This window comes from Dermacentor andersoni, chromosome 11, assembly GCF_023375885.2.
Source record: "Dermacentor andersoni chromosome 11, qqDerAnde1_hic_scaffold, whole genome shotgun sequence".
Lineage (NCBI taxonomy): Eukaryota > Metazoa > Arthropoda > Arachnida > Ixodida > Ixodidae > Dermacentor > Dermacentor andersoni.
In genome coordinates this window covers 126,695,548-126,710,083 of record NC_092824.1, presented here as the reverse complement: position 1 = coordinate 126,710,083, position 14,536 = coordinate 126,695,548, and the positions used below count along the sequence as shown (strand labels likewise).

General features: G+C 46.0%; 2 protein-coding genes across 11 annotated transcripts in view; both read right to left on the bottom strand.

Annotated features, from left to right (window-relative positions):
* Positions 1-4,860, bottom strand: part of LOC126517476 (uncharacterized) — a 114,191-nt gene extending 109,331 nt beyond the window's left edge. Inside the window, exon 1 of the mRNA XM_072285558.1 lies at positions 4,725-4,860. Within this exon, the coding sequence (XP_072141659.1) occupies positions 4,725-4,775 (51 nt within the window). The 5' untranslated portion in view covers positions 4,776-4,860. The remainder of the gene's footprint in view (positions 1-4,724) is intronic.
* Positions 4,861-7,604: 2,744 nt separating this feature from the next.
* The window catches only part of LOC140214085 (phosphatidylinositol 3-kinase regulatory subunit alpha-like), a 186,292-nt gene continuing 179,360 nt past the window's right edge, over positions 7,605-14,536 (bottom strand). For all 10 annotated transcript variants that reach the window (XM_072285361.1, XM_072285362.1, XM_072285368.1 and 7 more), the window contains one exon: positions 7,605-8,060. In XM_072285361.1, coding sequence (XP_072141462.1) covers positions 7,715-8,060 — 346 coding nt within the window. In that variant the 3' untranslated portion in view covers positions 7,605-7,714. The remainder of the gene's footprint in view (positions 8,061-14,536) is intronic.

The window sequence follows — 14,536 nt, the reverse complement described above, 5'->3', positions numbered from 1 at the left end:
TCAAGCCCTACTACCAGCGTTAACGAACTTTGTGGCTTCGCATAACTGACCTTTGGACTTTATTTCTTTTTTGTTACTTATGTTTAAGAAGTGTCCTTTTGTGTTTCGCTCTTATATTTGTAGCATCGGGACGATGCTTTTTTAAGAGGGGGGTATTGACACGTGTACTTATCTTTATCGGGCAACCACGTTTCGCCGCCTAACAAATGTAATCGCACAGCATGGGACACGCCTGCATGTATCCGAAGTTTCTGGAAAGTTATCGATGCTTCTATCCGCTGTCTGTTGTCGCCGAGACTTATGTTATCAGATTTCATCACCTGCCGCGAATGGTGTAGAACTTTGTGGAAGGCACGCGGGTCCGAACGATTAGTCTGGAACATTCGACGACTGCTCTATAAAAGCCGACCCGCTTGACCCGCAGATCAGATTTTCGACGATCGCCGACTGTGTTCGCCGCTTTCGTTGTGCTATAAGTGTAGCCTGTTTTGTGGGCACAGGTTCGCCCAATAAAAGCTAGTTTTGTATTCCACCGTACTGCTTCTTTCTTCACCGTCACTACCACGTGACATCTAGTTTACATAGTTTACAAAGGTAAGGGAAGCAAGGACAACATTAAATCCTACAGGCCAATAAGTGTCAGATCAGTCATATACAGAGTAGCAATGCAGATGGTGAAAAAGAGAATGGAGGAATGGGCAGAACGTGAAGAGATCTTGGGAGAACTGCAGAATGGATTTAGAAGGAACAGAAGCTAGGCTACATGATAATTTATTTGTTATAACACAGTGCATAGAGAAAGCGGCAGCCAGGCAGAAACCGCTATGGATAGCTTTTTTAGACATTAGAGGAGCCTATGATAATGTAAACCGAGAAAAGTTATGGAGCCACTTGAGGGAATATGGTCTAGATAGAAAGATGATTGGGTTCCTACAACAAGTTTATACAGATAATGAGGTAGAGATAACATGGGAGGGGAAACTACAAAGCCAGCTACAATAAGAAGAGGTCTCAGGCAGGGCTGTCCATTGTCGCCCCTGCTTTTTATGATTTACATTAGCCAAATGGAAAATAGACTAGAACAGAGCACAATAGGAACCGACATAAGCTATATGCTGGAAGGGCAGAAGGTAGCTCAAGTACTAGCCGGACTGATGTATGCAGATGATATTGTACTGCTTGCTGACACCCGAGTAGGGCTACAGGAACTAATGAGCATATGTGGAGAGGAGGGATAAAAATTGGGACTGCAATTCAGTAGAGAGAAGTCTGGGATAATAGTATACAATGAAGAAAGGGGGGAACCATTGGAAATACAAAGCACCAAGATTGATCGTGTTGAAAAATACAAGTATTTGGGCATATGGCTAAACGAGGGCAAAAAGTACTTGGAAGAACAGGAAAAAAATTATTGATTGGAAAAGTGAAAAGAAACTCAGCTGTAATGAAACACAAGGCACTATGGAACTACAATAGGTACGAGGTGGTTAGGAGCGTATGGAAAGGGGTTATGGTACTTGGCCTCACATTCGGAAATTCAGTACTGTGCATGAAATCGGAAGTTCAGGCATGCATGGAAACGAGTCAGAGAAGTGTAGGCAGGTTGGCCTTAGGAGCGCACGGGAACACCCCTAATGAGGGAGTGCTGGGGGACATGGGATGGACGTAATTCGAAGGTAGAGAGGCAATAAATAAGCTGAAATATGAACACAGACTCCCAGCACTGGAGGAAAAAAGGTGAGCAGGAAAAGTGTACAAATATCTATACATGAAAAATTTGAACACAAAGTGGACGCTCAGAACGAGGAAGCTGAGGAATAGATACCTACAGCCGAGGGAGGGGGTCCAACGTGGTTCTAGTGTGGGAAAGGAGGTCAAGGAGACGGAAAGAAAAATGTGGGAAGACAGAATGCTCGGAAAGCCAGCGCTATCTATGTATAGGTCACAAAAACAGGAGATTAAGAGGGAGCTCTTATTTGATAACCCGCGGGGCAGCTCACTATTATTCGAAGCTAGGACCGGCATTTTGAGAACGAAAACATACAGGGCTAAATTTGAAGACGTGGACCTTTGGTGCACAGACCTTCGCCTGACTCTGGCAGAGGGAACAGTGGCAGGTATGGAAGGGGCATTAGGTTTTCCCGGGGAACGAGGGCAAATAGACGAGAAAAGAGTGGCAGTAACGAAGGGGAGGCTAGAGTATTGGTGGAGGAAGTCAAGGGAGAGATAATACCATAAATCGGGGAGATAATGTTTCCTATACTTTTTTAGATAGTTATTTTAGGGGGAGGAGGGGTGTGAAAACTAATCTAAGGAGAAGAGGATATAAAGGAAAGAAAACAGGAGGGGGAGCAAAAGGCTAGGTGGCGCCAGCCGCCGCCCGTTACAAAGGGTGTAGCCGCCATCCATCCATCCAGTGAGCGTCCGTGCGCTTTTCTTTTTTTTCCGGGTATGTATTCGGGTGTGTATCGCGCGCGACGCGCTTGCTCCCCGCTTTTCTCCTTTGGGCACACAAGACTGAGTAAACATCGTCGGCTTACTGATTCAACCCCCCCTCCCCCACCCTTACGCTTTCACTCGTACGTACACGGTCGTCCACTTCCAATTTGAACACGGCTCCGGGTGGCCCACGAGCGGCGCTCCGCGGAGCGCCGGCCCCGCCGGCCGCCCGGAGCCGTGTTCAAATTGGAAGTGGACGACCGTGTACATCATGCGGTTCTCGGTCACGATGTTATCGCCCTTGGACTTTATATGAAACATGAGGACGACGGCAGAAATGCGCCTGGCGTGTCCATATAATTGGTGTCGGAATAATATAATAAGAGTATCCGGCAACTGAAGCGTCCCGTGGCCCATTACCTTCCGCAAAAGAAGTAACAAAATCAAACTTTCACCATGCGACAATTCGCTGCGCCGCAACAATGTTTTTTTTTTCCTTTGTGGTGCGGGGGCACCGAAATGAAGAAACACAAAGGAAAGTATGTTGGCTGCAATCGAATGCCTACTTTGGGCACCTAATGTGGCTACAGAAGGAATATCTTAGCAGGATGCGCCTGTCCCGCCTTCTTTCTTGTGATCGTCTACAAAGCGCATTCAATCTTTTCAAATACGAAGGAATATCGAAGAAAACGTGAGACGCTTGGTCTACCCGAAACCATATGCATACCGCTCAGTATCCTACACCGGCGAGACAAGACTTAATGGAGAGGCTGCGCTCAAGCGAACGCGGTGCAATCCGTCGAGTCCCCACAGTGATGGCGGCGAGCAACCATTGTTTCTTTTTCTCGTCTGCTAGCCACTAAGCGTCCAAAACTCTGCCAGGTGAAAATCCACTCGGCCATAGCAAACCGAACGTACACCGAAGTGCGCCGCGCGGTGGTCGGGGCAACACGAGAAAAACGTATGCGATCTGGCTGGCTTTGGCTGCTCACGGGTAGGGTAACGAGAACAAAAAAATTGAAGAGGCTCAATGTGTCCGCGCGGCTAACTGTCAAAGCAGTAAAAATAAGTAAGTACGTAGTTACCTTGGCTGGCTTTAGCGTCTTGACATGGTTGCTTTGGCGTAGGTGAAAGAAATGGTGGCATTTTTTTATGTGACATGACGGCACAAATGATCCACCACAACGCTTCGTCTTATCGGACCTCGCTGCGTGCTTTGTCAACTTGTCTGATAGTGTGTTGATTTGGCTTGTCTCTTTGTATGTTCCGATGTAAGACTTTAGAAAAGACAATGCCCTTTGTCGTCAAATGTTTATAACAGCATTAAACCCACAAAGTTCCTCAATTGGAAATCTAAAGCACAACTTTGGAAATGTCAATGCACCTTTCACATCAAAGTTTGAGATTTATACCCAGAAAGTTTTGGAATTGACATACATGCGCTCCGTAGATTCCGCAGCCTCCGCGAGGTGCCACGGCGAGCCCGTTTGCCATCAAAAAGCCCTTGAAACTTTGTGCTCAAATGGGGCTCCTTGAGCATTACGTGACTCCCGGTACATTGGCGCTGCCGCGAAATCCAGCCCGACTTCGCAATGTTCACGGTGAAATGTCTTTTCGAGCGTGAAAAACACATTCTAGACAAAATGCAGAATGATTTCCGGCACAGGGGGTTGCTTTGGTCGGCGGTGCATGGACAGCACTAAAATATTTCGGGGGGGGGGGGGGGGCTGAAGCGCCATAAGCCCCCCCCCCCCCCGCTTCCGGCTGCGCCCCTGATTTACATAGTTAGTTCACCATAGCAGCAATCACCTAAAAGAAAAGTTTCGTGGTTAAGATCGAGAGCCAATCAGTTGCAAACGATGAAATGCTTCATGGTGGCCCTTAGTAGACTTTATCGGCAATATGGCACACCTTTCAGTCAACTGTTGCAACCGACTGTCGTTATGGGCGAGGCACGCATTGTTCACGAAAACCATCAGTTTACTACAATTTCGAATTGAAACCATGAAGCAGCTTTTTACAGCCCCAATTGCAATGCCTTAAGTATACTCGAGGTACTACAGCGCAGCCTAGGGTGCCTAGAAACGGGAAATTCAAGCACCTTCTGCCTCACCATGTCTCGATCCAGCGTTAAATATACAAACTGAGAACTATTCGCTTCATCTGTACATAAAACAGAACCTCGCAAATCTTCGTAAGGAAAACACCACAAGCCTTAGATATTTCACTTGATTTTTGAACCTCCACTGGGTAATTATATCTTCAATATGTCCCATAATACTTACTAATGACGCTTCGGCTCCTTTCTGGATGCAGCCATACGGTCCAGAAGGCATATTTCACTAAAAAAATTTGGGTCGAGCAGCCTGTGTCAGTTCGCCGAACAGATTCGTTATGTATATTCCTCAAGCAACAAACACCAATTAATTTCTGAAGCGAGTTGCACGGAAAAGGAAATATATACACAGGGTTGCCTGTGGCAGATATCTAAATTCTAGTTCATGAGCTGGTCTATTCGAAACGGCGGACAATACTTGCACAAAATATTGAGATAAAAAATTGACTAATAAGAATTCACTAATTAAGTTAAGTAATTACATTGTGGCCCATATTCTAATTTACGTATTCTAGCCTTGAGTTCGCAAGGCGGATCCACTTGGAACCAATTTTCAAGATTACACCAGTTTCGAGATATAAATTCCCGAACTTTGCGGAGAAATGCGTTGGCGTTCCAGTTAATTTGTTAATAAAACGTCGTTTCATGTACTGAAGCACACAAGTAACCGGAACGCCAATGCATTTCTCCGCAAAGTTCGGGAATTTATATCTCGAGACTGGTGTCGTCTTGAGAGTTCGTTCCAAGTGGATCCGCCTTGCGAAGTCCACTGCTAGAACTTGTAAATTGCAATATGGGTGTTGATAATTAGGTACAAAGATAATTAGTGAATTCTTGTTAATTAGTCAATTTTGCATATCGTTTTTTTTTTTTTTTTGTGCAAGTAGTGTCACCCACTTTGAGTAGATCGGCTCATAAACTAGAATTGAGCTCTCTGCCACAGGCAACCTCTAAAAATTTTCAAAGTGTTTGCTGAAACACCCTGCATATATTGGCATTACTTTTACTCTCTGTTGGTCCCTGCGTGGGAGACGTCCACTGCGCGCTGACGCGCGTCCTGCAGGACGTTTAATAAAGTTTATCCAATTACTTTTTGTATTCTGCAAACAGCTGTAAGCCTCAATCAGCTTTACTTCAAATTACTGCCACTTAAACACATGAAAAACCGCCTACTTTTGAGAAGCAGTTAAGGGGGGCAATGCCGTGTTGTCATAGCGGTTGCAGGGGCGTCGAGCATCACCAGCGCCCTTCAGCCACTCGCGTTCAACCGCGGTTGCTAAGGCGCTCTGCCTTCTAGATTTTCAATATATGCGGACCGGCCTCTCCCACGGTCCCTACTGCTCCCGCAGAAACATCTGCGATGTTACCACCTGTTTCACCGTGCCCGGCAGTCAGCGTCGGAGCGTAAACGAACTCGACCCCACTCCGCCATGCCGGCACGCCTAGGGACAAATGCATCAAACACGCACTAATCTCCTCTGTAGTGCCGTAGGCAGTCATATATAAAAGGAGCAAAAGTCCCCACATTTTCTCTCTCGCACCCACTATTACTCACGCATGCATGCAAACATCCGGCGCCTCCGCAAGTGCCATGCCTCGCTGTACTTCCATGTCAGGTTTAGTGATCATGATGAAAACACAAAATAGCGTTTTGCAGAACTCCCACTTCCTCCAAAATATTTCAAAACACATGATCTCTCGACAGTAGAGTGCCAACATCGCGGATAATGGCGGCCGTGCGGCCGCCATGTGTCGAGAATAGAGCCTTTCCTCATGTTTTGGTGCCAATAATTGTAGCCTCGAGCTAAGTTCCATCAATGCGCAAATTAATCTTGCTTAGGCGCCTCACGAATTCCATGAATTTCAACATTTCTACATCTCGAGCATGCTTTCATGGCTTAGTGAGTCTTTAAATTGAGCTATATTGCTTTTCGTTCCGGGAAGTTCTTCTGGTAACTCATTGTTTTTGGCAGTTCATTAATTTGCACAATGATCAGCAACTTTGCCAAAAGCTCGTTGTACTTGGCAGAAAACATTTCAACTCCCTTTTTCATTACTCCAGTCAAACTGCACTGCTCATCTATTTTTTCTCCAGCCTTGACTCATGCTGCAAAAGCTTTTCACTTAGGTAAATCGTTGGCCTGTGCGCTTAAATCATCTCGCTCACTTGCAGTTACCCTAACCATTTCATGCTCACTGGTATCAGACTCTTGGAATTCTTTTTGCTTTCATTCATCACATTCCTACGTCGATAAAATGCTTGACACTATACTTTTCAAAATGACCTTCAATACCTCGAGCAGTTCCCAATATGGTACAGGTTACAACACTCGCTGCAGCCTACATGTCAAACTGTTGGTTCTTGCCAAAATTCGTTTGACAGAAAAACAGTTATGCACAGCCATAATTCACCAAGTAAGACGGAATGCAGTCCAGTGGAGCACAGAATGGCGAAATGGAAAAGGCCTCTTACCCAAGATCAAGAAAAACCACAGTCAGAGCCACGTTCAATGCTGTGCCAGGGCCACAACATGGCCTTTGATGCACCATCCTTTTTGTGCCGCTTAATGCCACCATATCCGTAACTACTGCTCACAACTTCCATGACAAGCTGTTCTCTGCTTTGGTGCGAAGTCTTATTTTCGGCACAGGATTTCCATTCAGCAGTTTTGTGTATGCAGGCAGGGACTGGACATAGGTTGCTAAGATCAGAAAAAAACATGCCAAGAGCTGTATGAAATGCTCCACCGGACTGTAAAAAGTCTGATGGAGCCCCAAAATGCCAGAAATTGGTTGGAACAGTTACATCATTCAGATAGAGCCAGTCATATTTGACAAGCCGTAGACATATAGCGTACACATGTTTCAGCTGATCCTTTAATCAGGTAAACAGTTTACAGGTGAGAGAGTATGTGGATCTGCGCCACTGATCGACACTCCCTGTACATTGTACAGCAGTTTTTGTAACAGCTGTATAATGCCTTTGGGCCCTGTGCAGCTATGTGTACCTGGTTGAGGACTTCTACACTGGAGCGAATGAATAAGCAGGTAAGGAAAACAGCGGTCTTTATTTGACTAGAGAACATTGGTGATAAAAAAAGCAGGCTATGTACACATTATGCAGCAGGTGTCCTGTACTGTACAAGAGGGGAGCCAGCCTCAGCTGGAGCCAAACACCGGGTAGGCCATGGTAGTCTTGAGCAGTGGGTTGTGCTCCTCGAGTGAGTTGTGCGCATAGTGCTGCACCAGGCTACGCAGTGTGGGATGTGTGGTGAGTGGCTCTGCAAAGCCATACCCACGCTCAGTGCGTAGAATTAGGCAGTGGTTGACTTTGCCTTCAGCCACAATGGACAGTGCAAACTGTCCTGGATTCTTGCTGGGTCTCACCAGGAAAGTACCATCGCAGCGACCTTCAAGCAGGCGCATGGCTTGGCTTCGGTCACAGTCGGCTACAAACCAGCTACTGTCAGAAGACGCCTCTTCCAAGCTGCCACTTGCACCTCTCCTGCATTAATGTAGAGAATGTATTAAGACATTTTTATGGCATACAGTACTAATGTCTTATCCCTTCCCCATGTCTTGAATATACGAAGTGTTTCACGTAACTTGAACCAAGGATTTAAAAAAAGTGGTTGACCCCAACTGAATGAAAGCAACGACATAGGTTTGCCGTCATGTGGCACTCCTTAGGGTTTTATATTGTGGCACTCCTTAGGTTTTTATTTTTTTTATATTGCACTTCAGGGCCAAGTGCATTTTGTTACGTTGTAGAGGGCATTCGAAAACGACCGATCCAATTTTTTGTGGCAACATAATGCTGCGTGGCGATTTTTTCCGGCGTTTAATGAAAGTCAGCGAAATATGAAATAAAAACTACGCAACTGCGCTCATGCGCTGCCGTACTGCAGCGCTATCAGCCGCACTTCGTGCGAAAGAACCGTGCATGCGGACCATGGTGAAGTGAGCGGCCGAGGCTCTAGGCATTGGCTTAACAGTGCGTCAGCATCTTTCATGGTGGCACACGGAAAGGTAGCACCATCGTCCCTGATAGGCGATAGGCTCAACGCACAGTTGAGTGCAAGACGATAGCGCACGAGCACAGTCATGTGGTTTTATTTTATATTTCATGGGCTTTCTTTATACGGCCAAAAAATCACCATGCACCATGTACGTTGCCACAAAAGATTGGATCGGTTATTTTAAAATGCCCTTTATACGTTTCTTTTTAGCAGCATGAAAAAACGAGGACACAAGAAAGAAACACACACCACACCACGAGTGCTGACTGCCAACTGTTTATTTTTTGATAAGCAAGCAACATACATACATTTCAGTCAGGAACCTGTACATGTGTCCACATTGTCACTCTCACATGTGCTGATAAACATAAAACCATAAAAGTTACCTGCTGGGTAACAGTGTAGACCAAGATTGAGACAAGCGATCACCAAAATAACTGTGAGACATTCTTACAGTATCATCAAAAGAGAGAGCTAACATAAGAAGAGAATACAGGAAGAGACCGCGAGCATGTGATAGAAACGGATATGGCACTTAAGGGGGGACGCGGGTTTTAGATCGCGAAAAATGGCCAGAAAACCGATTTTTTGAAAATCACATTTTCAGTTTCTATAACCCTTTTTCTGTGCGATACCCAAATATCATCCCTGTAAACCACCTAGAAGTACTCTAAAAAATTCGTTTCATTAGCGAAGGTGGCGAAAAATCTCGCGGAAATCAAGAAAGAACAGCGTTTTTCACGCCACAATATCTCCGGAACGGCGCGACCGAGCGCCGCCATCTTGGTCTCGTTGGAAAGCGCATTTCTCCGTCTTCAAATTTGCCGCTTCAGCGATCTCCTCCATACAGAAACAAGCGCACAAAAAGCAAATGATTGAAGGTCGTGCCGGAGTCTGCGATTGGCCGCGCCCGCCACGTGACTCCAGCGCGGTTCGCCATTGGTCCGGCGCTCGCGTCGTCTGCTCGGCTCTTTGCACCTCGCGAGTTTGGTGTCTCCACTCGCCGTAATCTCGACGTGTCAAAACGGGCGCTACGCGGACATCGCAGTAGCGTGGCCGATCCCTACGCTTGTGGACGTTTCAGACTCGCGGCTAAGCATTCCGAGCGTCGGCGACGCGGACTTCGCGACCAAGATTCACGCGCGGAATCCTCGGACATGCGGCTAAGCCTTTCAGCACTCGGTGTTCCGAATTCGTGACAAACTCGTGATCGCGCGCGCAATCCTCGGAAACGCGGCTAAACATTTCGCGCATAGGGAGCCTCCGACTCGGCGATCATGCACATCGCGCGCGGACTTCTCGGACCGTCACCTAATCATTTTGTGCATCGGCGCCTCCGACTGCGCGAACCAGCGCATCGAGTGTCGACTCCTCGAGCCCGCGGCTAGGAATTTCGCGCGTCGAGTGTCGACTCCTCGAGCCCGCGACTAGGCATTTCGCGCGTCGGCAATTCGGACTGCGCGAATAAGCGCATCGAGGGTCGAGTCCTCGAGCCCGCGACTAGGCATTTCGCGCGTCGGCAATTCGGACTGCGCGAATAAGCGCATCGAGGGTCGAGTCCTCGAGCCCGCGACTAGGCATTTCGCGCGTCGGCACCTTGAACTGCGCAACTGAGCACATCGCGCGTCGGCTCCTTGTATCTGCAGCTATACATTTCGCACATCGGCACTTCGGACTCGCAACCAAGCACATTGCGCGTTCACTCTATTATCATATTGTCACGATAGCTCGTAACAATATCTATCATACCACCCCTTCATAAAGAGAACCTCATCATGAGCTCTGTTCACTAGGCCCCTTGGGCTGGTACACACCTGGCTGCAGAAGTGATCGAGGCATCATACAAAAGTAAAATTCTGGAAAGCACCTAGCAGCTGCATATCTATCACTGACTCTCTGATCCTAAGTTCCACAGCCACTGTCAGGTGAAGATGACTTGGAAGGCTACTTACACTCGGAGCCTTCATTCAGTAACATGGTTAATTCTACCAAATGAAAAAAAAAGTGCCTCACTGATTGTAATGGAGACTGCTATCAATCAGGCAGCCTGCATGTACAACACTGGAACTATATTCATGCCCACACAGAGTTCTACACTTCGGTTTGAAACCCAGGCACCATGCTCTTTGTAGAGCGTGGTGCCTAATAAAGTTTCTTGTGCTAGTTCAGTGGCCAGTGTGCTATTGTTTTGAGAGTGTGCAGTCACACATTTAGTATGGCCATTCTTACAAAACACAGCTTCAAAATGGTGCCATTTGTATTGCTGTAGATTCACTTCAGCAAAAGCTACATTTGTTTGAAACTTCAAATGCATTATTTCAGTTCGATGTTTTTGCACACTGTACTCCGCCTTACGGGGGTTTTTTCTGGGTTGTTCTTGGCCAAAAATGACAAGGGTGGTATCATTTTATTCGTATTGAAATAAACTGGGGGGTGATGCTACTTTTATTACTTTTGCGCCGTCATGAAAATTACATTCAGGTATAGTAATCGCTGCTAATTAGAAAAAAATTTTCATAATAAATGCAACGTTGTTTTCTTGTCCGCAAAATGCTTCCAAATGAATAAAAATAGCATCACCCCCTACAGTAGGTCTTTAGCAATGGTGTCATGCATTTAGTTTTTGGTTTAGCAAGACGGAATCATCAAAAAGCCCCGTAACGAGTTTGAAATTAATTTGACTTCAGACCTCAATATTTTTTGAACTGCTACAGCTATCAGAAATCTAATTACAGATCTGAAATCAGCATGAAAAATTACCCCAGACAGTGGAGTTTATTAAAGATTCACCCAAAAATAAGAAAAAAATTTTTAAGACCCACCTCCCCCCTTAACAGAAAACCAGTGTAAAGGCAAAGGAGGAAGGCATAAAATCGTGTGAAGAAAAAAAGGCAAAAAAAAAAAAAAACATAACAAATGGGGATATCACACTGATCAACAAATAAGGCAATGGCTTCATGAAAGCAAAAAGGCTGAGAAGAACCATAGAAGTGGGGGTGACGGAGACAATTTACAAACGTGGCTATAAGATCTTTTCACCAGGTGAGGAGGAAAGGGCGCGCAGCGAGCATTTCCTCCTCTCTGGCTTGTGCGATCCAGTGCAGCGCTGCTTGAAGGTATTGCTATTGCGTGCTGCAGAACAATTTTGAGATGTTTTAGATCGTACTTTGTGAAATTTACACAATGTTTGTTCATATAAGGTCATAACTACCGTTTCATATAGGCATCAGTAACTACAGTACGCAGAAATATCTCTTGGGGGCACAAAGATGCAACGCGCATTATCAGTCCCGGAGTGTGTATGTGTTGTGAACTATTTCACATATATCGGTTTTAATTCACTGAAGAGAACCGGTGTCTCTCTATTACCAGCATGAAATGGTAAATCTGCTCACTATCCAATCGCTTGGCATAGGGACTAAAACATAAAAATCGGCAAGTGCTTTCAAATGTTTGTGATACAATGGCATCGTTCTCACGAATTTCAAGTCTAGTAGGCTTGAAATCACTACATATGAGGCCGATGGTGCTGCTCAACACATCGATCACTGCGGTTGGTGAACCAGCATGATACATATATAAGCTATGTGCTTCGGCATTGCCTTTTTTGCCCTGGAACACCATGATATCTGTAAGGGATCGCATAAAAAGAATGCAATGGCTATTTTTGAGGACAAAATTTCCATAATACATGTGAGTGCGTCGTAGAGAATGGAACGAACACAACCGAAAAAAAAAAATTCAGTTGTCATCCTCTTTTTCAAAAAAAGAAAACGGGCTAATGCCGCAATACGACCTCTCATAGTTACGCCGCACAACGTTTATAGATCTATAAACGTTGATGTCGTATGCTTGAACCATGCGTCGTATAGAACAAAGATATCTGTAATCCAGCAGCTATCACTTTTCTGGACAAGCTTAATTCACACTGTAAGGTATGCTGTTATTCTAACCAAAACTATTTTATTCATGGCTGGAAACCTCATCCACCGAACCAAGTAGTCACGCAATGTAATCTGCAGCTAACAGTTAGAACGCTTGTCAAAGTATAACAGCACAGCTTCTCTTGTAGCAGAACGGCACCCACGATGTTACGATCGTCTCGTATGTTTCATTTCTCCTAAACCGCAGCTTAGAACTAGACGATAGCACTGCAATAAGGTCACATTAGTGAATGGAACACTCAGAAATACACAATTGATCTCCGAGGCTAATTGTAGGCTCAAGTATGCATGCACACATTGCGCTGCATGCTCTGTCTGCCTCAACACCAGCAGAAAGTCCAGCCATAATGACTTAAACCGCTTCAGTACGTCTCACGGAACCGTTTACCACGTAGAAGAAGCATGTCATACTAAATAGACCGCATGAGCGTGAAAACAAACGCCAGAAACTACCGCCGAGCGTATAACTGCCATGAGAGACGGAGCGCTAGCCCAAGCCAGCATGCCGACTGCCCATAGATGGCACCACTGAGTAGCAATATGGTGGCACCCATGAAAAAAATGGTGTACAGAAAGAGCGAAACCTGGTGAAAACCTGGTGAGGGACACTGGAAATTTGGGCCACCTGGGGTTCTTTAACGTTCATATAATCTAAGTACATGGGTGTTTTCACATTTCGCCGCCATCGAAACGTGGCCGCCGTGGCCAGGATTCAATCCTGCGATCTCGTGCTTAGCAGCCCAACACCATAGCCACTAAGCAACCAAGGCAGGCTTATCATGGTTAGCGGCCGGGGAAACGAAATCAGCTGCCGTTTCGTAGCAATGCTAGCATGGTGAGAGTGCAAAGAGTTAGTGAAAGAGCGCCTCCTTCTCCCTCTGTTTTCAACAGAGCCATCCACATATTGCGCTAACTCGGTTTTGAAGCTGTTTGCCACATGTTCGTGTTGTGTTCCTGCTCATATTGCTCACGATCGTACTTCCATTTCGTCTGCTTGTTTCCACGTTGTTCAGTCGTGCGTGTCGACAACAAAACTATGTCATTTTCTACCATGTTCCAGCACGTGATCATACTCTGTGACCCAATTGTGTTTGCCTCGGTGTTTGTGCAGCACTGACTTATACCGCTAAATTAAGACGGCAAGCTGGGCGAGTTGGTGATTGAACATGTTCCTATGGGTGGGTAGCGCAACCCGGACGAAGGACGAGAGGCAGAACACAACACTGCGCTCGTGTTGTGTTATACCGCTAGTCAGGTGTTTTTGTGCACAGCACGCAAAATCGTGCGCTGCGCGAAAAGAGACTAACGCAATAGCTTGTGTGCGACACTGTCAGCGGAAATGCGCCGCGCAATAAATAAAGGGAGGGGGAAAAAAGGGAAGGCGGGGCCTGTGATTTATGCATCACGTGATCCTTGACCTTCGGCACGGGAGGAATGTAGGGAACGAAGGAATTTTGCTTGCAGAGGCAAGATGGGGCAAGTGGAGAGAGTTATGCTGGTGGTGATGCTCGCTTCCTAAAATCGTGAGTTCGCAATCATGGGTTGAAAAATTCACGCAGTGGAACACTCTCTCGAGGGAACGCAACTTCCAGCGTATAACCGAAATTTTCTATGTGGCTTGGTGAGCGGACCTTTAAAGCAAACATAGGCCTCCTACAGTTTTACAAACAAATGAGATGGTGCTCCAGATGCTAGGGTGTCCGGTAGGTGCTGGCACGGGCAGCGAGGCGATGCACTAGACCTGGTCACGGTGACACAGTGAAGATATGTATATTACATAATTAGGAGGGAAATCACCACTGGAAACACACGGTATGATTTTGCATGCGAGCCTCTGTACTATGCATATGATGATCGCCAATACAAATATAAAAATGGGCATGTGAGCGAGTGGCAGGTGCGCTCCACTCAGATTTGGAAACGCATTTACGCTCAGAAGACTTTGTATCCCAGTCAAGTACAACACAAAACATTTTTGCATGATGCTACTTCGTTTTACGTGAACACGGTCAATAAAA